The 26,681-nt window shown below is 41.0% G+C and overlaps 1 protein-coding gene across 2 annotated transcripts; it reads left to right on the top strand.

Moving 5' to 3' along the window:
* On the top strand, nucleotides 1–26,681 carry nexn (nexilin (F actin binding protein)). 2 transcript variants are annotated; one of them, XM_036579585.1, is made up of 15 exons: nucleotides 1–223; nucleotides 4,052–4,413; nucleotides 5,738–5,929; nucleotides 7,782–7,863; nucleotides 8,005–8,153; nucleotides 11,942–12,145; nucleotides 12,426–12,599; nucleotides 12,715–12,903; nucleotides 14,597–14,791; nucleotides 16,375–16,422; nucleotides 18,840–19,037; nucleotides 21,933–22,154; nucleotides 22,288–22,476; nucleotides 22,675–23,038; nucleotides 26,551–26,681. In XM_036579585.1, the coding sequence occupies exons 2-15, from the start codon at nucleotides 4,108–4,110 to the stop codon at nucleotides 26,562–26,564; spliced, it is 2,526 nt and encodes an 841-aa protein (XP_036435478.1). In that variant the 5' UTR covers nucleotides 1–223; nucleotides 4,052–4,107; the 3' UTR covers nucleotides 26,565–26,681. The 2 variants fall into 2 exon arrangements, with proteins under 2 accessions (XP_036435478.1, XP_036435479.1); XM_036579586.1 differs by lacking the exon at nucleotides 16,375–16,422 and having other exon boundaries at nucleotides 3–223.

Here is a 26,681-nt window from a genome sequence, read left to right as displayed (position 1 = left end):
TGTCCGGAATCCAGTAACTGGCCACCACAGTAACACAGGACTTTTATAGAGAGCGCCGGTGGACACAGGAGCTCGTCCATTTGCCTTTCAGTTGTGGGACAGGGAGCGGAGTTTAGCCCCGCTGCAGTGGCCTGGGACTCAGGACTGGGATCACAGTGCTGACCCACAGACAGCGTGCTTTGGGTTCCTATGAGAATCAGGAGGAGGAGGGACTGTTAAAGAGGTAGGAACGGTTTTACCATTGTTTTATTACGTTGAGTAAGAGAAAGTTATTGGTTCAATTTAGGAAAGGTTGTTATATGATGTTCTCACTTTCCTATTTATTATTTTTAGCCTGTTCTTAAATAGTAAGAGACAGAAATGAGCATGTCTCCAAACATATGACCTTATAGGCCATTATAGACGTAATAAATAATTACAGTATTGATTAATTTGTTTCAACTGCTAATATACATTATGACATTATACTTCCTATAATACGTCCTATGAAATGGAAAGGGAATATTGATAGTATTTTTGTTCAGCCAGCTGTCCTGATTGCGAGAGATAAATATTAGACAGATAATGTCCATAAATAGTCACTGTGGCCTGTATGACGGGTCAGGCTAATCCAAGCCAAACATATTTTCCAAGGCTTAGATGGCAGAAGGCAACTTACATCACATTTGAACAAACCAAAATATAAAAATATAACATTTTTATTGTTTATAACGATTTTGTGATTTTGTGCTTCAGTTTAATTTAAATCAGGAAAAGCCATAGTAACCAGTTGTTTTGTCCGATAGTTGTAGTTTCTATACAGGGTCTTTATATTGTGAAGGTGATGCAGAAATGTTTTGTCATCAGTCTCAATGTAATCCCTCCAAACCTCAAATTGTAAATCATATGGACTTTGCCTTCAGAGACAGGTCACTGTATTGTCTTCTGGCCATTCAGTGACCATTCAAGAGGGCATTCAGCACCATTTTCTTGGAGATATATGATATTTGCTCTGGATGATTTCTAGACCTCTACATGATCACAAAACATACAATAAATGTGATATTACCCAAATTTTACTCAATAAAACTGGTTCTAGTTGAAATATTACTTCAGTAAGTTCTTTACTGAGAAAAAGCATCAAACAAACTTGAAAGTCACCCAAAATATCCCTCAAATTCCCAAAAAATTGTGCACAGACTTTGTAGTTATACTGACAGTGTTTCTCTCTCGTGTGCCGCTACACCGATAAATGGACAAAGCTGATTCTCTGAGAGAAGCTCCCAGAATTCTCTTGTTCAGAGCTGTGCTGTATGGTGTGTGTGTATGTGTGCTGACTCCCTCTCAGTCTCGCCGCATAGCTGTCCTCAAAAATAGCCGGGGTCACATGGCTCCACAGACAGGGGTTAAAATTAGGCCCTGCATATTGTGCTGGGATCCATCTGGTCGGGGTTGGGGCCTCCCCCCCTCCATCCAACTGCACCTTCATTTAGATCACTGACTCAACTGGGATCCAGCGTGAATTAAATGGTGCTGCACATAGTGACATTACGTCACTGTTATTATATTACATATGTTGATTAGTCAGTGCTCAGGTTCAGCCCACCAACTGACCTCGCTGATCGCCAGTTCTGTGATTATCTGTATAGTTTCCCCCTTTAACCTTAATGTAGTTGATCAGCCGAGACAAGTTTGGGGTCCAAAGTTTCCTTTTTTAGCTCTGCACTGGAGCTACGAGGCTGCTGTAGCTAACAAGTGGTAAAGTTGGTGTTAGCATTGTGCCGAACTCATCACACAGTTGCCTCAGACTGTGTGGAGTTCTTAAATAATCCCAAATAGACTTGCTTATGTGGTTTCTGACACTGTACGACACAGAAGTTTGCCTGTAGTTTTTTAGTTACATTTGTGTAACGATATATGTGATATTTTGGAATTGTTTCCCACTCACACCAGATGTAACGTTAGATGATCAGGAAAGACACGACTGGTGTCCAAACTGTGCTTCTTTAGTTCAGTGCCAGAGCTATAAGGCTAACTTTACATCCAGGGGCCGTATTACAGAAACTTCTTAAGCCTGAGATCATATCTTATGTGCTTTGTTGTCATGGTAACTACAGTTAAGACTGAAGTAAGCCATTACAGAATAACAGTTCTTAAGTCTATAACCTTATGTTATTTCCAGATAAGAAAACTGTATTACAGAAACATCCTAAGTTGCCGAAATATCCTAAATATTATCTTAACTTTAAGATAAACTCCAGAGCATCTTAACTTCTGTTTTAACCGTCTATTTCTATTGTTTTATGCAGTGAGAGGCAGCACAGTTGACTATAACCAGCATAATGATGCTACATTTATCTACACTGAAAATGGTGCTTTGACTTGTGAGGTTTTTTAACAGCGTTTTTTAAGAACTCAGACGCTGCAGACTCGATCTCCACCGCCCCTCTTATTACCTTTGTTTGTTAATGTTTGATAAAAACTCGTCAGATACAATATTACAGTAGGAGGTGTAATGTTAGCGCACTCGGCTAAAGCGTTTGGGAAATGAAACTGAAACTGAGAACGGCGATGCTGATAAACAGCACGGAGCGCTGATACAATATTCTTAGCTCAGTTTAACATGCTTTAGTTTTATTTGACTTTCTTTACCTCAGTAACGGTCGCTAATGTTAACGTTAGCTGTCTGACTAACTAACTTGATTACATTTTTACGTTTCAGCTGTGCGCGTATGGTGGGTTGCTAGGTAACAGACACAACAGTTGGTTGTCGACTTCAATCGAGAAAGTTAAGATTTCCTAACTTGAGATAAGAAAAGATGCTGTAAGATAAGATAAGATTCCTAAATTACGATCAGATTTGCTTCTGTAATACGAATTTGTGAAAAATCTTATCTTGACCTGTCAGATCTTAAGTTAAGGCAAAAAGAATTTTCTGCGGCCCCAGGTTTGAGTGAGTTGCACATCCATCCAAAACTTCACTGTGTAGCTAAACACAGCAGGCAGCCATTTTAGGAAACAGTGGGAGTGTTCTGGGGCCATATTATAGAAACTTCCTATCTTGTTGCTAGTCCTAGTGAACTGTGCTGCCTGGTACTGCACAAAACAATAGAAACAGATGGTTAAAACAGAAGTTAAGAGGCTCTGGAGTTTATCTTAAAGTTAGGAGAGAATTTTTTGTTTCTGTGATACCGTTTTCTTATTTGGAGTTAATGATAATATTATGAAATTAAGAACTTTTATAGCCTCTGTCCTAAATTCAGTCCTAACTAAAGTTGTCATGGTGACTAAGCAAATACAGATTGCATTAGCAATCTCTGTTGTCTCTTTGTATGACTAACTGTTAATCTTGAATTAAATATATACCTCTATACATAGAAATAACAGAAACTGTGAACATAATCTATTGTTCTTATGTCCACATGATGCGTGAGAGTAAAGGGGGAGGCAGAATTCATCACGCTTTGTATGATTAAACGGTTCTGTGCTTCATGAAAATGTGTTTTATGTGGTTCTAAATAGAACCTTTTTGAAAAGGGTTCTATATAGCACCAAAAAGCATTGTTCTACTGCTACAGTGTCAAGCCCACACTTATAAATGAGTGTTGTAGAACCATGAGCGCTAAAAGAACCCTTTGCATGATTAAAGGGTTCTGTGCATCATGAAATTGTTCTTCAGATTGGTGGAAAATGTGCTGTAGATACTTCTATAACCTTTTTGAAAAGCGTTCTATATAGCACCAAAAAAGTTCTGCTATTGCTGCAAGCTTGAAATCGTAACAATAAAAGAACGCTTTTTGGTGCTGTATAGAAGCCTTTTCAAAAAGGTTCTATATCGGACCATCTACAGCACATTTTCCAGCAATCTGAAAAACAATTTCATGATGCAAAGAACCCTTTAATCATGCAAAGGGTTCTTTGAGCGTTCATGTTCTATATAGAACCCTTGAAGAACCATTTTAAGAGTGTACTTTGCTTCTCAAACATCGCCAAAACCACAGTTATGAACAAACACCTTGACGGCTTTTATGTCGCTGCTCCTGTTCACACTACATCTTTTTCCCCACTTCAGGCTTCATCTGAAGGATCCAGCGACAGGCCCCATTTTCCCGTCTACCAGACGACACAATGACCGACGTGATGAGCATGCCGGCTGTGACGGCCCAAAACAACACGGAAAGAGTTGATGACACGGGCTGCGAGACCCAGGAGGCAGAAATGAACGGTGTAGCGAATTTACCTAAGAAGACCAAATCAACAGCGCCTAAAGAGCAGACGAAAACAACAGGCAAAGCACGAAAACGTGAAAGACCTCAGATGAACACGGACGCCAGCATCACTGAGGTGGACAACATGAACGACGTGGGCAACTTGGCTGATGATGCAGCAGAAACAAATGTGGCTAACATGACAGATGTTGCACTGAAACAAGAGGTATGGGTATATCCATTAAAAATTGTTCTTCAAGCGTTCTTTAGAAAAAGGCAGTGGCTCTATATAGAACCGTGAGCACTCAGAGAACCACTTGAATGCATAAATGGTTCTTCTCTATGATGGAAAACCTAAAATGATTCTCTATAGCACCTTAGAGTGTTCCACGGTTGTCTGCTTTTCTGGTACTATATAGAACCATTTAAACCTATTATATAGTTAATCCTACACATATATGCACTCACTGAGCACTTTATTAGGAACACTATGACAATCCTGGGTAGGGCCTCCCTTTGCTCTCAAAACAGCCTCAATTCTTCATGGCATGGGTTCCACAAGATGTTGGAAACATTCCTTTGAGATTCTGGATCCATGCTGACATAACTGCATCATGGAATTCCTGCAGATTTTTCACTTTCATGCTGCGAATCTCCTTGTCCACATCCCAAAGGTGTTTTACTGGATTCAGATCTGGTGACTGGGAAGGCCGCTGAAGAACCCTGATCTCGTCTTGTTCATGAAACCTTTCGTTTTGTGACATGGTGCATCATCATGCTAGAAGAAGCCATTAGAAGATGCTAATTGTGGCCATGAAGAGACACACATGGTCAGCAACAATACTCAAATAGGCTGTGGCACTCAAGTGATGATTGATTGGTCTTAACAGGCCCAAAGTGTGCGGAAAAAACATTTCCCACCACCTCCACCAGCCTGGACAAGGCAGGTTGGGTTCATGGATTCATGCTGTTGGCGCCAAATTCTGATCTTACAATCTGCCTGAGATTCATCAGATCAGGCTACGTTTTTCCAGTCTTCCAATGTCCAGTTTTGGTGAGCCTGTGCCCACTGCAGCCTCAGCTTTCTGTTCTTGTCTGACAGAAGTGGAATCTGACATGGTCTTCTGCTGTTGTAGCCCATCCACCTCCAGCTCGACGTGTTCTGAGATGCTTTTCTGCTCACCACAGTTGTACAGAGTGGTTATCTGAGCTACCGTAGCCTTTCTGTTAGCTCGGACCAGTCTGGCCATTCTCCGCTGACCTCTCTCATCAGCAATGTGTTTCCGTTTGCAGTTCACTGGATGCTTTTTCTTTATTGATCCATTCTGAGTAACTCTAGAGACTGTTGTGTATGAAAATCCCATGTGAACATTACTTCAAGCTGCTGCCCATATTTGGCTGATTAGATAACTGCATGAATGAGTAGGTGTAGAGGTGTTCCTAATGAAGTGCTCGGTGAGTGTAGAACCTTCCAAGGCATTTTAGATTAAAGTAGCTCATTGAAACACATATCAAACTTCTGACTCTTCTTGTTTGTCTTACTCTTAAAGAAACTGCTGACATCCCATAAACCAGTGCAGAAGAGCTATGTTCCGAAACTGGCCAAAGGGGACGTGAAGAGCAAGTTTGAGGCCATGCAAAAGGCCAGAGAGGAGAGGAACCAGATGAAAACCAACGAAGAGCAGAAGAAACGCAAAGACCAGTACATCAAAGAGAGAGAGAGGATCCGGAAAAAGCAAATAGTCAGTACTTACCCTCACTGTGACCCTGCGTAGTAATGCCCAACCTCATATCTGCTAAAAGGTTCTAATTCTATGTTTTTGTCATCAGATAAAGACTTTTTACAATTAACCAGTGCTACTTCTGTCATAAACAGGCCTGTTTGCCTTCTACAGTGATTTACAGTCCGGTCTAAAAAACTAGAAAAAATCTCCTTCTGATGACGTATCTTGAAGGGGGAGGAACCTTTGCACTGGAAAAAATGGTATCTTGTCAAGTTTCTTATCTTAAATATAGTCAAGAAATCTAATATTTCTTCTGTTGAGATTGTTGTAATCTTAATTTAAGATTATTTAACTTATTTCTAAACATTTTTACTTGTTTTAAGTAATTTTATCAAGTAAAATTATCTCACTATGTTGGCAGATAATTGTGCTTGTTGTAAGAAATGAGCTTGAAACCAGCAAAATGATCTGCCAGTACAGTGAGATAATTTTACTTAATAAAATTACCTAAAACAGGTAAAAAATATCTGGAAATAAGCCAGATGATCTTATAAAAAGTGCACAACCATCTTAAATTGGGAAATGTTAGATATATCGACTAGATTTAAGATCATTTGACTTGACAAGAGACCATTTTTTGCAGTGTGAAAAAGTAAACTGCTGCTGTTAGAACAAAACCTCATGTCACCAAAATGCTTATTTTCAGTAGAAGGAAAAACATACTTTACTTTTAATGTAAGTCAATGGAACCAGACTTTTTTTCCAAGTAATTTTGGGCCGTTTCTTTTGGTCCATTCATTCATGAAATCCACACACAATATAAAGGACAACAGGCATTTTCAAATTATGTCAAAAACTGAAAAACGACAAAAATGAAGATCCAAGATTTTGTTCTGACAGCAGCAAAATGCTTTGGTGTGGACATGTATTGGGATGAAAATGCAAAAAGAAAACAAAATTATAAATTCTGTCAACTCTGTCAAAAACCCCAGCAGCACTGCTGTGCCTGATCCACTCGTAGCAGCACAACACACATTAACACACCACCACCACATCAATGTTACTGCAGTGCTGAGAAAGACCCACCACTCAAATAGTATCTGCTCTGTGAGGGTCCATGGGGGTCCTGACCACTGAAGAACAGGGTAAAAGGGGGCTAACAAAGTATCAGAGAAACAGATGGACTACAGTCTGTAACTGTAGAACTACAAAGTGCACCTATATAGTAAGTGGAGCTGATAAAATGGACAATGAGCATAGAAACAAGGACATAATGTTATGCCTGATCGGTGTATTGTTAATCACAAATATCATATAAATATATGCCTTGGAATGTGCTTCACACTTTGCTACCCTGATGAAACAAGTCAGTGATAAGCGTTTCTATAGCGATTGCATTCTGAATGTGTGCACCCAACAATAGAGGCAGCATGGAGCTTCTTTTATACAGTGATAGAAAACACCATAGCACACAGAAAGCTCCAATTCCACGTGCTGATCCAGCGTGGACATGCAAGCTCACCAGCTACTCTGGGGGCAGATTTCAGTTAGTTAAAGGAGACAAAGACTTTGAATGGATCCCCAGCGACGCGTTAGGCACAATCGGGTTAAACAAGTGAAATGCCCTCCAGGCAGAGTGTCTTTTATGCTGGCCAGCCATGGCACAGCCTACTGATCCCTGGCCGTGTCACAGTGCGACGGTCCAATCAGTATCCCTGCTGTGGGTCATATGCGCCTGCTCTTACTGGGATTAAAAGCTGACGGGCTGGCCGGGAGCAGCGTGGCTTCAGTGGTGGTGGCCGTGCAAAGCAGATGATCCCAGATAAAACCCTTCTAACCTCCCAACAACTTGGTGTCTGATCCTCCGCAGATAAAAGAACTCCTCGCCTCCAGCGATGAGGAGGACGTGAAGCCGGCCAAGACCGAGAAATCGTACGTCCCCAAGATTACAGGTGGGTCAGGGAGAGAATCAGGCAAGTCCTTGGCACTTTGGAAGTGACCGGCTTTGGCAGCGCCAAATCCAAAGCCACACCATCACTGCCTCCTTAATCTTGTTAGCGCCGCCAACTGTCCTGTTTCTGTGGCGTCCACAGGCAGCGTGAAGGGCAAGTTTGCCGAGATGGAGAAGCAGAGGCAGGAGGAGGAGAGGAAAAGAACGGAGGAGGAGAGAAAGAAGCGCGTCACGCAGGAAGCCCTGGAGAAGGCCAAGATTCAGAAGGAGCTGGCCAAGAAGGCCGAGGAGGTGAGTTGGTCATCTGTGCCGTTTCTGATGGTAAGATTCAGGGCGAGTAAGAAGCAGAGGAACGTGGATTGATGTGTGTATAATCGTTGAGGTATAATCCTCAGATACTACAGGGGGGAGTTATTTAAAGTACCATATCTTAGCTAAGCCATATGTGCCGGCTGAATCAAAAACCTGTAGTGGAATGGAATGGCAGTGACTTCAGTGATCAGGGTCAGGGCTGCGCCTGCTTTGGAGCTTGTGTTGTCCTTCAGGATCATCTCTATAAGGCAGGGTTGGTGAGAACTCTTCACTAATTACAAGCTGATAAATGAATGGTAGATTACTCCATGTTGTATTAACCCCTGTGTGCTGACCTGTTAATGGCCGAGAGTCGCCCCCCCCCCTCCCCCCCTGCAGAGTAGAAAGATTAACCCCTTCAGTACTGTCACAGCAGTGTGCTTGGAGCTAGAGCTCATCGGTATCAACAGCACGCTAACTGAGAATGTTAGAATCACATATACATAGACCCACTGCAGGCTTGATAACCAGCAGTGGAACATTATAAAACAGAGTAATTGGATTCTTTAGTAAGAGAGTGATCATTTTTAGTCGTTGTACCACCTGCTGCAGTGTTTACACCCTCCACTCATCAACATCCCTGCAGCTTTAGACAGTTTTATGTTTGCTATGATGGCTAAGTAGCTAACTAGCTAGAGATAAGCACAAATGAATTCTTATAATTCTTGTTAACTGTCCAAAAATGCTCCAAACTGTTTCTGCCAACATTTAATAACATTTGACAACACAGTAGTAACAGTGCAGTGCTAGCTAGCCAAGCGAGCATATCTCTTAACTAGATGGCCATTTGAATCAACCGCCGGAGGTGAGCCTACAGCTTGCTAACATGCTAATTTAGGAATACCCTCAGCACCTCAGGTCTCTTATTAAGTGAAATGATCTTAAATCTAGTCGATATATCTAACATTTCCCATTTTGAGATGGTTGTGCACTTATTATAAGATTATCTAGTTTATTTCCAGAAATGTTTTACTTGTTTTAAGTCATTTTACAATTATCTCACTATACTGGCAGATAATTTTGCTGGTTTCAAACACTCATTTCTTAAAACAGGCAAAATTATCTGTCAACATGGTCATTTTACTTGATAGAATTACTGAAAACAAGTAAAATATGTCTGGAAATAAGTTAAATAATCTTAAGTTACGTTTATGACAATCTCAACAGGAGAAATATTAGATTTCCTGACTATATTTAAGATAATTTTACTTGACAAGATACCATTTTTTGCAGTGAGGGTACTGAAAACAGCAAAATGACCACTGACATATCTAAAAATATAAAATAAGATGGACATTTGTATATTATGACATAAAATGCATTGCATTGATGCATCTTAGTTGAACATTTTCAGGAAAGCCAGCTGTTGCTTTGCAATCTAGGATTGCCATTTCAATTAAGGACGCATATTAGGCCGCCTAAACATTTGACCAGAAGGCAGCCACTGCTATGCTGACAACACCTCTTTTCAAGAATCCTTAAATGTCCACAGTTGCCCCAGCTGGGGTTCTGGAATTGTACTCCTGTGCAGTGCTTGAAATGGCGCCACACAAATGCTGGTCATCCAGCGGTCTCCAAAGGGGGTCTAGGCTTACAGCATTGTTAGCCAAAGCCATGCTTGGTCGACAGCCAAAGTTAACACATTAGTTCAGAATGTGGAAATGTCATTATGAAACTGTAAGAATGAGCTGTGATAAATTAAAACGGCAGACAGATGGTTGAATTGGTTGGGTTGCTGAAGCACTGAGTGATAAAGTTAGCTGTTTTTTCCGCGTAAGTGGGCTGGATAGCAGGAAGTCGGGGAATGCAGCACATGTGCAAACGGCATATCGACACAGAAAGTTGTTGAAGAATGCATGGAATTTTATATATGTTATATTCTACAGACCCAGTGGTGTAATCTGATACAATTGGGGGGTCAAATGATTATTGGTTAGATTATTTGCAGATAGTCATTCAGACCAGCCATTCCTATAAACCTGTTTAAAACCAGGCACTGATTGATCAGTTGTCTGTAGTATCTGCCAAAATGTTAACAGCAAGGCAGCGGCACATTGTGGAGTCCTGAATATAGAGGCAGTAAAACTGACAAGTGCAGACAACATGTGACTGGCAACTGTTTCCCCACACACACTAAAATGGGCTGTGGCCCCTGAGCCACTTTTCCGACTGAATTAGCCGCTGCTATCTCGGACCAGCCCAGCGCAAAATGAGGCAGCTGAGCCAACGGAATGAGCCTTTCCTGTCAGGCCTTATCTGCAGCCTGTCTGGGCCTGTCTTTGTGTGTCACAGCAAGAGTGGGTCAAAGTAATATGGGTAAAACAAACATATTGTAGTCCACAGCGGCGCTGGCTAAAGTGTGTGCACTTGATATTTTTCTTTGACCAGCCAGAGCCTTTTGTGTTGCTCTGAAAAAGTAATGCCTGGAATTTAATTGATTCAAACTGAACATAATTTGCACATTAAGTAAAATTGACTACATCAACAAAAGTAGGTAAATCAAAAGACAGAACTGTGATTTTATGCCTTAAAACAAATTGATTCAATGCGTTACTTTTTTTTGTAATGGAACGTAACCATAGCCATTTGTTCCTTTTGGCTAAAGTGTCCGTATATGGGTCCACACTTTTTTCCTCATTCTTATAACAACAGAACATTCCATAGCAGAATAGTTCCATAGCAGTTACTGAGATATTCATAGTAGTTACTGAACAAATCCAAACAGTTTTTGAATAAATTAATAGTACATAGTGGATAGTACTTAGTAGATACTGAATAATATGTAGTAGTTACTGAATAACACGGCATAGATAATGAAAAATGTAGTAGTTAAAGAACAATTTATAGTCGATACTGAGTAATTTGTAATAATAGGAGTAATTTGTAATAATTACTGAATGATTCATAGCAGATACTGAATAATATGCTGTATTTACTGAATAAACTAGCATAGACGATGAAAAATTTACAGTAGTCATTGAACAATTTATAGCCAATATTGAATAATTCATAGTAAATTTTGAATCATTCATATCAGATACTGAATAATTCAGAGTAGTGACTGAATAATCTAAATGAATCTGAATAATTCACAGTAAATACTGAAAAAATCAAAGTAAATACTGAAAAAATCAAAGTAAATACTGAAAAATTCATAGTATTTACTGAATAATTCATAGTAAATATTGAATAATTCATAGTATTAACTGAATAATTCATAGTGGATATTGAATCATTTATAGTAGATACTGAATAATTTATAGTGATTACTGGATAATTTACTGTAGATACTGAATAATTCAAAGTGAATACTAAATAATTTATAGTGAATTCTGAATAATTCATAGTAGGTAGCGAATAATTCATAGTAGATACTGAATAATTCACAGTAGATACTGAATAATTCATAGTAGATACTGAATAATTTATAGTAGATTCTAAATAATTTAAAATGATTACTGAATAATTTACTGTAGATACAGACTAATTCAAAGAGAATACTAAATAATTTATAGTGAATACTGAATCATCTACAGTAGATACTGAATAATTTATAGTGTATACTGAATAATTCATAGTAGATACTGAATAATTCATAGTACTTACTGAATAATAAGGTTAATAACTGAATAATAATAGTGTTTGTGTATACATTTTAAAGCATTCCATGAAGATCACTGTCGCTGTAATTTTACAATACTGGTTATTTGTCGTTGACATGAACTCAGGAAGGGGACGACAGCCTCCTGGTCCGAGTGGTGCCGGCCAAGCCGCAGAAACAGCCCGGCAAGATCAAGATGAACTTTGAGGATATGGAGAAAAACCGAGAGGAGGAGCAGAAGAAGAAGATTGAGGAGGAGAAGAAGAAGAGATACGATGAGAACCGCCGCTCATTCCGAGAGGCCAAGCGTCGCTCCGTCACTGTGAACCAGGTCAGCGAAACTCAGATGAAACTAATATGGACTCATAATTGGTTGTATGAGCGGCAAAACCACACTTCAGATAAACACCAGACTGTACTGAGCTGGTGGAGCTAATATACCAGCCTATTCAATACTAAGAGACCAGAGTGAAGTTGACACTTAACAGTACTCATCTGAAGTGGTGGTCTTTATTGAACATTTGGGGAGTGCAAATTACCTACAAAGCACTTAATACACAAATCTGAATTTGGGTGCCTGCATTAGAAATGTTTCATTTTGGTTTGTGCAGGATGAGGACACCCCCCGAAAGGAGAAAGAGCAGGTGACCCCTGGAAAGCTGCGGCTGACGTTCGAGGAGCAGGAGAAGGAGAGGCAGGAGCAGCAGAGGAAGCAGGCCGAGGTGGAGGCCAGGAGGAGGCTTGAGGAGGAGAAGAAAGCTTTCGAGGAGGCCAAGCAGGGGATGGTTCGTGTGTTTCCTCTCTGGAAAATAAAAACTGGATCAAGTAACAAATACGTCACAGTAAAAAAGTTAGGTGAAGCTGCAGTAAGTTTACTGTTGTGCTGTTGTGGTTGTTCAGGCTGAGGATGATGATGATGTGGATGCAGCGGACGGGGAGAAGGAGGAGGTCCGGCCCGGGAAACTGAAGCTCAGCTTCGAGGAGCTCGAGCGACAGAGACTGGAGGAGGAGCACAAACGAGTGGAAGAGGAGAGGAAGAGGCGCATCCTGGAGGAGAGGAAGGCCTTTGCTGAGGCTAGAAAGAGCATGGTCAGTTCAGTCGAGCGGTTTTTAAGATGTCTATTAAAGGGATACTTTCTTAATATTAACCCAACAGACAGTGTGCTAAATGTAGATTATTTAGAGACTATTAAAGGGATAGTTCATCCAAACACGCTAATATGGCCTTAAATGGCCACCAGTGGGTCCAAAGTTTTATTGCACACTTCTATAACCTAAGAACAGCTCAGTCCCTGTAGTTACTGAATTATAAGCCGTAGTATGTAATAAGCCTGTATATTAAGGGGTTAAAGTCACTAACAACCAGTTATCTTGATGTATCAGCATAGCGCTAACTGCTGGTTGCTAATCATGAATTTTCATTGCTGTTTAGTCCAAAGCTCACACTGTGTGGGGTAAATTAACAACATTATTTGCTCTATAATGGACCAAACTGGCATTTTACATTTAAATAACATGAATCAAACGAAATGATTAATTGAAAGTAAGAAGCAACTGGCAGTTCAGCACAATGAGTTGTATGTAATAATGATACAGCATTTTGGTGCAGGTGTAACTGTAGCATTCAAATGCAGCACGAATGTCCTTACCTGCCTCACAACATTTTTTTACATCATAAAATTGCAATACAGATCTGCCGAATACAAACAATAAATTAGCTGAGTGCTGATTTTATTTTGAGCAAAAATCTGGCAATTCTTGTCTTGGCTGGTTCCGATTGTACGTCCCTGGTTGCTATAGCATAGTGGATTATACCGAGACCAGGGAGCAGTTCCCCCACGAGCAAAAACATCACCATTATACCAATAAAAGTTGGGCTAGACAACGCTTGCCTACGTCTGCAACACCATTAAATTTCATGGGTGTAGCTTTTTCAATGCAGTATTTAAAAATCAATGTGAAACAGGGAAAGTAAATGTAAAACTCTATGGCTGATAAGTCCCCTCACTCTCTTCTGACTCTCTCATTTACCCTCTTTGGTGGAAACTACTATCAATGATTAAATCTAGGCATCTGGGTGCAGCCTATCAAAGAAAAGTGGGTGCCGAGGGGGCGGAGCTCATGCTATGGACACAAATAAATTGAAATTCCTGGGCATTTTTTCTGAAGAACCTCTAAATTATAGTGGCTGTGATTTTTGAGTTTGATTTTTGAGGTTTATTTTGTTAGAGAGCAGCTATTTATGCTCTACTTGGGAACTTTTTTCTCCAAACCAGACAGAGCAGAATAGAATTAGAGCTCTGTAGAATTAAGACATTTTTAACACGTAAAGAAAATTTAGGATTGAAAATCAAATCAAACTTGAATACATGTGCATCGTTACACTGCTCTATGCAACTCTGGATAAGAGCATCTGCCAGATGCCATAAATGTAACTGTAATCTTGTCTGCCCTACTCTGAAAATGTGTTAATTACTCAAATATAGCCCTGCTGAGTGGACACAGCTTAACCCCTAAATTAGGATCAGCCATGTCAGCACTGAGACTAATATGACACTAATATGTCTCATTAAATCTCACTTACTTTTGATCTCTATAATCCTTTTAGCAGCCTGAGATGCCCAACTGCTTATAAATATACAGAACATCCAGATAATTTAGAATTAAGACAACAAAAAAGCCACGTTCCCTCACTCTTCAGTCCGTAGAGGTGCCTCTCATTAAATATAAACATAAAGATCGTTTAAGTTCCTAATCTACGTCTTTTCCTGCCCGCGCTCAGCTTTTAGATGAAGATGATGATGTCCTTCTGGCTGTGATGAGCGCAGACGCTGGTGATACACCAGGGAAGCTGACCATCAGCTTTGAGGAGCTGGAAAGGCAGAGACGTGAGGAAGAGCAGAAGAAGAAGGAAGAAGAGGCCAAGCGTCGTTTGGAGGAGGAGAAGAGGCTGTTTGCAGAGGCTCGCAAGAACATGGTACAGCATGATGGAGGATGTAGACCCTGCACACTTGTTTGCATGCTGCCTAGTGTTGCTCTCAACTAGTTTGTCTTAGCGGCGAGAGCTAACGCAAACTTAGACTGAATCCGAAACAGCTGTAGTCCCTGCAGTGCTTTACGCATAGATTGAAGTAATGGCTTTTATTTTGTAACAGTGTTTTACATTATATACTGAGTTGCCAGTTTATTAGGCACGTTGTAGGTTTGCAGTTACAGACTGTAGCCCAGTGGTGGCGCTGACCTATGCAAAATTTTACTTCTCCACTAGGGGGAGTTATTAGCATGCAAGTCGATTTGTGTGCTGCATTAAAAGGGAGGAAACTGGCACAAACCCACACCAGCAGAATCTCAAAAATCATGTTTTTTTGCACTCACATGTTTAAAAATGATAAGTTAAATAGTTTATTGCCCACCAGATTTGCACTGTTCACTGTTATTTAGAATTATTTGGGCTCCCAAAGTGGTGCAACAATCTAAACATTGGTGCTGAGAGCATTACTGTCCTCACACTCTCTGGATTGGTAGGACGGTCCTCCCTCTCCCTCCATCACACAGCAAGATGCCAGCCAACGTCAGCTATTAGCTGGGAGACTGTTAAAGGACTGTGTTGGGGAAGCACCACCCACGTATTAATGTGACAGCAGTGCTGCTGGACTTTTTAAACACTGTGTCCACTCACTGTCCACTCTGTTAGACGCACCTGCGTTGTTGGTCCACCTTGTAGATGTAAAGCCAGAGACGATAGCTCATCTGTTGCTGTAGAGTATGAGCTACTCATCCTCTAGTCCTTTCATCAGTGGTCACAGGATGCTGCCCACAGGACACTGTTGGCTGGATGTTTTTGGTTGGTGGACTATTCTCAGTCCAGCAGTGACACTGAGGTGTTTAAAAACTCCAGCAGTACTGCTGTGTCTGATCCACTCAGACCAGCACAACACACACTAACACACCACCACCACGTCAGTGTTACTGCAGTGCTGAGAATGATCCACCACCCAAATAGTACCTGCTCTGTGAGGGTCCATGGGGGTCCTGACCACTGAAGAACAGGGTAAAAGGGGGCTAACAAAGTATGCAGAGAAACAGATGGACTACAGTCTGTAACTGTAGAACTACAAAGTGCACCTATATAGTAAGTGGAGCTGATAAAATGGACAATGAGCATAGAAACAAGGAGGTGGTCATAATGTTATGCCTGATCGGTGTAAGTCTACTCACAGTAAGACCTCCAGGAGAACAGGATGGCGTTTTTGTCTACTGACAATAACATCTCAAAGAATGAGCTATTTGAGAAAAACATGTTGGGACACTTATATGATCATAACTTATAAGACTGTTGTTGCGTGATGAATGCATGTTCTGCTTCATAACTCATCATCTGAGCACACGTTACACATTTCCCAGCTAACACTGTCTTACCTGATTACTGTTTTAACACCAGCAGAAGATTCCTGATCCAGCAGATCAGTAACGTGTATTAACTCATGATTATGAAAGTGTGCTCAAATGGCCTTCCTGCAATGCTTCTCTGTTCTGCTTTTTTGAATTGTGTCTTTAAAGAGCCCATCCCAGGATCAGGAAAATATGACTGCGTTTGGAGAAGGAGAAGTAAGGAATTCTTTCAAATGAACATTGTTACACTGTGAAATTCAGACATAAGCAAATCAGGGAACTCTCACTTAGTTCTGCAAAAAAAAAGGTGCACAGGAAGCCCATTTTTAGGCACATCAGTAGAACCAGGCATGAATAGTGTTGAATAGAATAAGATGTTGTAATGTTTTATAACAATGATTATCATATATACAAGCCTAATTCCCAAAAAGTTGGGATGCTGTTTAAAATGTAAATAAATGTAAATAAAAACAGAATGCAATGATCTGCAAAACTCATAGACCCATATTTTATTCACTATAGAACATAGAACACATTTTAGATGTTGAAAGTGAGACATTTTACCACTTCATGAAAAACATGAACTCATTTAGAACTTGATGGCAGCAACATGTCTCAAAAAAGTTGGGACAGGGTCGTGGCTACCGTTGTGTAGCATCCCCTCTTCTTTTAACGACAGTCTGTGAACGTCTGGGAAGTGAGGAGACCAGTTGCTGGAGTTTTGGGAGAGGAATGTTGTCCCATTCTTGTCTGATGTAGAATTCTAGCTGCTCAATAGTCCTGCAGGCAGGTCAGTTCAGCACCCGGACTCTTCTTCTGCGAAGCTATGCTGTTGTGATGGATGCAGTTTGTGGTTTAGCATCGTCTTGCTGAAATATGCAAGGCCTTCCCTGAAAGAGACGCTGTCTGGATGAGAGCACATGTTGTTCTAAAACCTCTATATACTGTTCAGCATTGATAGAGCCTTTCCAGATGTGTAAGCTGCCCACGCCATAGGCACTAATGCAACCCCAGACCGTCAGAGATGCAGGCTTTTGAACTGTGCACTGATAACAAGCTGGATGGTCCCTCTCCTCTTGAGTCCGCAGGACATGGCGTCCATGGTTTCCAAAAAAAAATTTAAATTTTGATTCATCTGACCACAGAACAGTTTTTCCTCAGGCCATTTTAAATGAGCTGTGGCCCAGAGAAGACGGCAGCGTTTCTGTCTCATGTTGACATATGGCTTCTTCTTTGCATGATACAGCTTTAATTTGCATTTCTGGATTGCACAGCAAACTTTGTTCACAGACAATGATATCTGGAATTGTTCCTGAGCCCATGCAGTGATTTCCAGTACAGAATCATGCCTGTTTTTAATGCAGTGCCGTCTGAGGGGCCGAAGATCACGGGCATCCAATATTGACCGTCTGCCTTGTTCCTTGCGTACAGGGATTTCTCCACATTCTCTGAATCTTTTGATGATATTATGTACTGTAGATGGTGGGACATTCAAAGTCTTCTCAATTTTACGTTGAGGAGCATTTTTCTGAAATTGTTCCACAATTTTGAGATGCAGTTTTTCTCAGGTTGGTGAACCTCTGCCCATCTTTGCTTCTGAGAGACTCTGCCTCTCTAAAATGCTCTTTTTGTACCCAGTCATGTGAGTTACTTTTCCAGCATTTTGTTGCTCCTGTACCAACTTTTTTGAGATGCGTTGCTGCCATCAAGTTCTAAATGAGTTACTGTTTTTCATGAAATGGTAAAATGTCTCACTTTCAACATCTGAAATGTGTTCTATGTTCTATTGTGAATAAAATATGGATCTATGAGATTTGAAAATCATTGCATTCTGTTTTTATTTACATTTATTTACATTTTACACAGCGTCACAATTTTTTTGGAATTGGGGTTGTGAATCAAACTCATGTTTGTGTGATTCTGCATATTAATTTTGCTTTCTAAGACTCACAGTTTCAATTCCAAGGCTGACAGATGCTGCATGCACAGTTGAATAAATTGATCAGGGGAATTCCACAGAATTTTCAAAATATCAGCACAAAATTTAGTGTTTAAGATGCAAAAAAAAGGAATTCACATTGGCTTGATCATCACAAATATAGCCCTTGTAATTACTATCCAAAACCACCAGTAAACCTACACGAGTCTGCTGAGTTTTTATGGAAAGTTGATTGTAAAATAGTGGAAAATCTGAAAAATTACATTTTCTTTGTGAACTATTTTGCCTCATAACGCCCTGCACGTATCCCTCCACCATGAATAGATTTTTAAAATATTTTAGGTAAAAAAAATCTCTAAACTATCATAAAACAATGATAGACAACTATCATCGTCTCAGTCGTCAGGCACTGAATTCATAACCATTTCGTGTAGTAACTTTCTGCGAGGGAGCTTTTAGAGGTGGACGTCTGGTTCCTATCACCACCACTGTGAACAATTCTGACTCAGTAAGTTTCTCTAGAACAGAGCGTTTCACACCAAACCGCTCTGAACGGCTCTGTTTACATCTTAACCATTTAATTATTCAGAAATTTTGAAAAACTGGTGGAATTCCCCTTTAAATTGCATGAAACTGCATGAGCGACATTTAGTGAATACAGTAATTATTCCTTTGTGTTCTGTTGCGCCTGCAGGTTCTGGATGAGGACGACGAAGGCATGGTGAGGAGTGAGTCACAGGAAGCAATGCATCCTGGGAAACTGGAAATCAACTTCGAAGAAATGATGAGGATGAAGGAGGAGGAGGAGAGGAAGAGGAAGCAGGAGGCGCGGCGTAAAAAAATGGAAATGGAGAAGAAACAGTTTGAGCAGCTGCGGCAGGAGATGGGAGAGGTGAGCACTGTGCACCAACCACATAGAGACTGATTAACATGGAACGGTTTAAATGCCCTCAAGGTTCATCGTTCTGCAGAATCCTGAGACACAGAGACAACGAATTAGCTGGGCTCTCAAAGTCAGTGAATGTAAGCTGATACGCTCTGCATGTCCAGCTTTTCTCTTGAAATCAAGGGTTTGATTTGAAACTGTGATGATTTGACTGCATTGAGAGCATCAGTGAGGCTTTATACTATACTATACTATTTCTAATTTCATTCATACAGAGATTTAGAAGTGTTTTATGAGCAGCTGCACTTAAATTAAAACATATTTCAGAATTAGAATCAGAAACTTAATGCACCAGGTACCAGATGAAGTCATTGCTCTTGGTTCAGGTGTCAATGTAAAATTAAATTTAATAAATTTAGAAAAGAATGTATGTTATATCTACACCATATGGCCAAACGTATGTGGAAAACCTCCTAATTACAGAGTTCAGGTGTTTTAGCCACACCCACTGCAACACAAAGAGGTACCAGATGAAATCATTGCTCTTGGTTCAGGTGTCAATGTAAAATTAAATTTAATAAATTTAGAACAAAATGTATGTTATATCTACACCATATGGCCAAAAGTATGTGGAAAACCTCCTAATTACTGAGTTCAGGTGTTTTAGCCACACCCATTGCAACACAAACAGGTCCATACAAATCAAGCACATAGCCATGCAGTCTCCATGGACATACACTGGCAGTAAAATGGGTCGTACTGAAGAGCTCAGTTACTTTAAATGTGCCACTGTCATAGGATGCCATCTTTGCCTGTGTGTCGGGATCTTTATGTAATGGGTTTCCATGACTGAGAAGCTGCACACAAGCCTAAGATCACTATGTGCAATGCCAAGCTTCGGCTGAAGTGGTGTAAAGTGCCGCTACTGGACTCTGGAGCCGTGGACACGTGTTCTCTGCAGTGATGAATCTTCACTGTCTGGCAGTCTGATGGATGAACCTCAGTTTTTTTGGATGCCAGGAGAACGTACCAGAATGTATAGTGCCAACAGAAAGGTTTGGTGGAGGAGGGATGATGGGCTGGGGCTGTTTTTCAGTGTTTGGGCCCCTCAGTTCCATTGAAGGATAATATTAATGCTACAGCATACAAAGCTTTTTTAGACAATTATATGCTTCCAAATTTGTGGCAGCAGCTTGAAGAAGACTGTGGCAGCAGTTTGGGGAAGAGCCTTTTCTGTTCCAGCATGACTGAGCCCCAGTGCACAAAGCAGCTCCATAATGACATGGATTGACGAGTTTAGTGTGGAGGAACTCCAGTGGCTTCACAGAGCCCTGAGCTCAACTACGTTGAACACCTTTGGGATGAACTGTGACACTGATTGTGAGCCAGACCCTCTCGTCCAACATCAGTGTCTGACCTCACAAATGCTCTTTTGACTTGAAACACACAAATTTCCCACAGACTCTCTCCAAAATCTTGGAGAAAGCTTCCTGGAAGAGTGGAAGCTGTTATAGCCGCAAAAGGTCAAGCTCCATATTAAGGCCTCAGCAAACTTCTTGCTAAACAAAATTCTCGAGGGTTGTGCGAAGCCGGAGGCGCCTTTGCGAGCTTATAAGCTTGCATACTTTCTGCAGTTTCGCGTTGCTTATCATCGCTATGACATTTCATGATAAGCTTCACGACTGCTGGAAAACGATGCTTTCACAGTTCTAACTATGGCGATGTTTGAGTTCAAAATACTGCCACCATTTGAGGTGGAACAGGGAAACTCAAACAAGAAGCTGGTGAATAGAAAGCCAACTTCGGCCTCGTCCTCTTGTGAACCTAAATATAAGATAACCTATGTTTTGGTGCTCAGTACTAGTTAATACTTCTGAATAATAGACTGAACATCTTACATTTAGGAGATGTTTATTGCTTATTTAACAAATGCGTGTTTCACAGTGAAGTGTTAGTATGTCTGCCAAAGCTGAAGCTCCTGAAAATTAATCTTTGTTTAATGGCATGCTTCTTTTTTACCGACCAATCAGAGGCTTTGTCGCGTACCGTCTTCATCCACGGAGTTCGCCCAGCTGCCATGCGCTCGACATGGCGAACGAAGCCTCCGCGTGACGTCTGCCGTTGTTCGTTTTCTCCACAATTACGTCACATTGTTCGCTGAAGCAAGGTGAACGTGGTCTCCGCAAGAAGTCTGCTGAGACCTTTAATGCCCATGGTTTTGGAATGGGATGTCCAACAATCTCATATACAGTGGTGTGATTTTCAAGTGTCCACATACTTTTGGCCATATAGTGTACACAAACAGCCTGTGAGTAATATAAAGGATGTGCAATGGGGGGTTAAGTACACTGTTAGAAATAAAGGTTCTGTTCAGGTACGTTTTCGTTCATCAAGGTACCAACAGTGTAAATGTTCCCTCAAAGGTACAACAGTGGTTTTAAGGTCTGATTGTGAATCTTAAATAAGTTTTTCCAGGTGAAAAGTTCGTATTTGTACCTTTTCATAACCGAATGTTTTAAACAGAACAGTAAAATAAAGTCCTGGAGACGAGACGGGGTGTGTGGAGTCAGTACAGCTTAGAACATACCATTTCAGTGGATTATGGTTCAGTTATGTTCCCTGACTAAAGGTACTGAGATGTACCCTTGAGGGTTCCACCCCAGTGACAGTTCAGTACCTTTTTTCTGAGAGTGTACAGCTACAATCAAGTATATATAAATATATATAGTATATCCAGCTAAAGATGTGAGCAGTGAGTGTATAAGTAAAATGTATTTTTAAAATTGAAATATATTGCAATAATAATTTTTGCTTTCATATAAAACAGGTAAAGCTGGTGAACTTGAATGCTTTCTTACAGCGTATATAGTCTGTCCAACTGTACTGTACTGTGTCCCTCAGGAAGAGATCAACGAGACCACGGAAGTGGTGAGCACAGAGTACGAGGAGCTGACCAAGCTGAAGAGAACCGGCTCCATCCAGGCCAAGAACCTGAAAAGCAAGTTTGAGAAGATCAAGCAGCTGACCGAGGAGGAGATTCAGAAGAAGATTGAGGAGGAGCGAGCGAGGAGGAAAGCTATAGATGAGGAGATCAAAGAGAGAGAAGCCGAGCGCTGCTTGGAGGTAGGAGCCAGCGGGATTTCTCGCTTAGTGCTGAAATAAGAGCCACGTCTGAATCAAAACATAGAAAGGTCGTCTCATTGTAGTTGTTTCGTGGATGGGCACAATAGACAGTCTGTGGTTTTATGCCCCATAGGATGAGGACGAGGACAAAAGAAGTCCCGTCAAAGTGGAGGACGCTCCGTTTAGACAGAAAGTGGACATGCGCGCGCGGTTCGAACAGATGGCCAAAGCGCGGGAGGAAGAGGAGAGGAGGAGAATCGAGGAGCAGAAGCTGCAGAGGATGCAGTTTGAGCAGCAGGAGATCGATGCCGCTCTCCAAAAAGTAAACCTCTCCTGGGCCGCTTTGTTTAAGAGCTAATCGGCGGACTCCTTCGGACACTGCTGTTTGTGCATGACGCTGTTAATGCATGGCGCGGTTAATGCATGACAGAGCTGCGTGGGGTGTGCCACTTTGCTTTGCCCTTTTGTTTTTCCTGGGTCGATCACAAAACGTGAAACGCTTTGTCGTGTGTCTTGTCAGAAAAGGGACGACGAAGAAGAGGACGAGGGAAGCGTCATCAACGGCTCGGCGGCCTACGAGGACGAAGAAGACCAGGGCAGGTCGGGCGCCCCGTGGTTCAAGAAGCCTCTGAAGAACCAGTCCGTGGTGGACTCTGAGCCCGTCCGGTTCACGGTGAAGATCACGGGAGAGCCCAAGCCGGAGGTCACCTGGTGGTTCGAGGGCGAGATGCTGCCGGACTCTGAGGACTATCAGTACATAGAGAGAGGGGAGACGTACTGCCTCTACCTGCCCGAGACCTTCCCCGAGGATGAGGGAGAGTACATGTGCAAGGCCGTGAACAGCCGGGGGACGGCCGCCAGCACCTGCATCCTCACCATCGAAAGTAAGCAGCCGCTGCGCTCCACTAACCCACCGCGTGCCAGGCCTGGCGTCAGGGGGATATTACCCCACCAACTCCCTCTTCATTCCCTACTAACAACAATCATTACCGATTTTAATGGGAATTCCACTGATTTTTCAAAACTTCTGCTTAATTCAATCGTTGAGATGTAAGTAAAGTCGTTCAGAGTGGTTTGGTGTGAAATACAAACTCGGAATTGTTCACAGTGGTGGTGATAGGAACCAGACGTCCACCTCCATTTTGCAGAGTACAGGTACAGAGCCAGTGAAATGCAGTTAGCATCTAACCAGAAGTGCAAAATGCAGTATTATTTACATATAAAGTGCAGAAGGACGGTATATAGTGGTAAAAAAATATAGATATGCAAGTATAATATTATATATTTATAATATGTGGTATATAATATGGGTAAGTGGCGGTGTGGAGTTCAGCAGTTAAAGTGATGGTGTGGAGTTCAGCAGTTAAAGTGACGGTGTGGAGTTCAGGAGGGTCATAGCCTCAGGGAAGAAGCTGTTCCTGAGCCTGCTGGTGCAGGAGCGGAGGCTCCTGTAACACCTGCCAGATGGGAGGAGGGTAAAAAGTCCCTGGTTAGGATGAGAAACATCCTTGATGATGTTCCTCACCCTGCCCAGTCAGCGCTTATGGAAAATGGAATTATTCTCAATGGAGGGTAACTGGTGATGAATACACTGCCTGAAGTCTGAGACTATCGTCTATTGTTGTTTTACAATAGTTTAGAGATATTTTGTTTTACCTAAAACAATTTTAAGATCCATTCACGGTGGAGGGATACGTGCAGGGTGTTATAAGGCAAAATAGTTCCCAAAGAAACCTTCATTTTTCAGATCTTCCACTATTTTGTTATTATTATTATTATTATTTATGAACATTCCATCTAAAAACTCAGAAGACACATGTATACCTTAAAAAAGATGGTTCTTCAAGGGTTCCTTAGGAAAGAAAATGGTTCTAGATAGAACCATGAACACTCAAAGAACCCTTTGCACAATAAAATGGTTCTTAACATCTGGAAAGAGTTCTTCAGATTGATGGAGAGTCTACCTGATGCCCTGTTTGACGTAGTTTTGCAAGAAAATTACTAGAAATTGTGCAGTAAATTTATGTTAATTGAAGTTTGTTGTGTTCATTTAAGTGAGGATGTATGAACTTCAATATAGCATATAATTTAACCGGGGTGTCCAGACTTTTGCAGGGCATTGTAAGGAAGAATATTAATATAAAAAATATTTTTTTTTTCAGATTTACCACTATGTACTGTAATAAATGTTACATAGACACTCAGAAGGCACAAGTAGGTTCACTGATCATCTCTAGTTCCTATCAGCTCCACTGTAAAGAAATTCGAGTCTGTTTCTCTCCAATTAACTATTTCACATCAAACCACTCTGAATGACTCTGTTTACATCTCAACCACTGAATTTTATAGAAATGTGAAAAGTCCAGGGAATTTCTTATTAATCTGTTATATCTTTGTTAATAACACTTAATACAAATGCTTAAAGTAAATTATGTGTCGTTATTACTAACTATAATAAATATGTAAGACATCTCTAAAAGGATATTATGGGCAATTCCGTACACTTTTATTATGGCAGCTCTTTTGATGCCTCTTCTAATGTAGTCAGGTTCTCTATGATAGGGGTTCTCAACTCTCGGAACTGACTCTTTTAAGGATTCTCTGCAGCTCAGTTGCACCCGATCCAGCTAATTATCAAGACCTTCATGAGTTGGATGGGGTGTGAATGAGCAATGAACAGCTGAAACCATACAAAGCAGGACTAGAGTTGAGACCCTCTGTTCTAGGTTGCAGTAGCTACTTAGAGTAGCCACACACACTGCTGGGCCATGATTCCATTTGATAACATCGCTATCATGGATATCAGACGATTTGAAATTTCAGCTTCCAAACAAACCAGCAATCCAGTTCAGTCAAATACAGAAGAAACCACCAGCAGCAATGCAGAGACTTTTATTTGTGAACATTACGACTTACAGATAAACACTATACGTCCAAAAGCATCCAGGCTTTCATAACGAGTAAATCCAGCTACTTTAAGATGCACTCGTTGCTGCACTGATGCTCATTTGTCAGCTAGAGGGGGTATAAAGCCCCCCAGCATTGGGCTGTGGAGCAGTGGAGCCGTGTTCTCTGGAGTGATGGAGCTCCATCCAACACCTTTGGGATGAGTTGGAGATCCAGAACTGACCATCCAACATCAGTACCTGACCTCACTAATGCTCAATCAAATCCTCACAGCAATGTTCCAACATCTACACACTTAAAAATGATGGTCCTTTAAGGGTTCTTTAGTAAAGACAACCATTCTATATAGAACCAAGAACATTCAAAGAACCCTTTCCATGATTAAAGGGTTCTTGGCATCGAATGTGCTGTAGATGGTTCTATATTTTTGAAAAGGGTTCTATTTGGCACCAAAAAGCGTTCTTCTATTGCAACAAGCCTAACATTTCAAAAATATAGAACCATCTACAACACATTCTCTGTCAAAAAATGGTTCTATATAGAACCATGAACATTCAAAGAACCCTTTCCATGATTAAAGGGTTCTTGGCATCGTGAAAGCGTTCTTCAGACTGATGGAGAATGTGCTGTAGATGGTTCTATATTTTTGAAAAGGGTTCTATTTGGCACCAAAAAGGGTTCTTGCCTGACATCGTAACAATAGAAGAAAGCTTTTTAGTGCTACACAGAACCCTTTTCAAATAAATTCTATATAGAACCATCTACAGCATATTCTCGATCAAAAATGGTTCTATATACAACTATAAACCCCGTAAAGAACCCTTTTCATGAATAAAGGGTTCTTTGTATCATTAAATTGTTCTTCTTCAGATTGATGAAGAATGTGCTGTAGATGGTTCTATATAACCAAAATGGGTTCTTCTATAGTTATAATGTCAAGCTTGTAACAATAGCCGAACCCCTTTTGGTGCTATATAGAACCATTTTCAAAAAGGTTCTATGTAGAGCCATCTACACCATATTCTCAATCTGAAGAACGTTTTCATGACGCAAAGCACCCTTTAATCATGGAATGGGTCCTTTGAATGTTTGTGGTTCTATATAGAACCATTTTCTTTACTAAAGAACCCCTGAAGAACCTTAGTGTAAAGCCTTCCCAGAAGAGTAGAGGCTGTTACTGCAGCAAAGAGACAAACTCACTATTAATACCCTTCATTTCAATAGAAAAGCTGGAGGTGTCCACAAACTTTTGGACATATAGTCTACCATGAGTTCCTTTGTGTGCTGGATCCTCTTCCAGTGGATATAAGCTGTCCTACTCATGGTTTAGGTTGGTTCTGGTGCCGGGCCTGCAGCACGCTCGTTTCTCTCCACCTCGTACTAACAGCAAGCGGACTGCATGCCCTCATCTTCACCCGCCTGGTTCCTCTGCCTCCGGCTCATGACTCTCCATTTATCTCTCTCTCTCTGTCTGTCTCTCTTTTTCCAGCGGAGGACTACTGACGCGCTCCTTTCCCCCTTCCGGAACTTTCCCCTGTCTTCTTTTTCTGGTTTTCCTTTTGTAATAAGTTCATATTTCACGGTAGGGCCAAAAATAATAATAAAAAAAAATACCGCAGA

The sequence above is a fragment of the Colossoma macropomum genome, unplaced genomic scaffold (assembly GCF_904425465.1).
Source record: "Colossoma macropomum unplaced genomic scaffold, Colossoma_macropomum, whole genome shotgun sequence".
In the NCBI taxonomy this organism is placed as follows: domain Eukaryota; kingdom Metazoa; phylum Chordata; class Actinopteri; order Characiformes; family Serrasalmidae; genus Colossoma; species Colossoma macropomum.
Note: the sequence above shows the minus strand (reverse complement) of the source record. Positions and strands in the feature narration are given on the sequence as shown.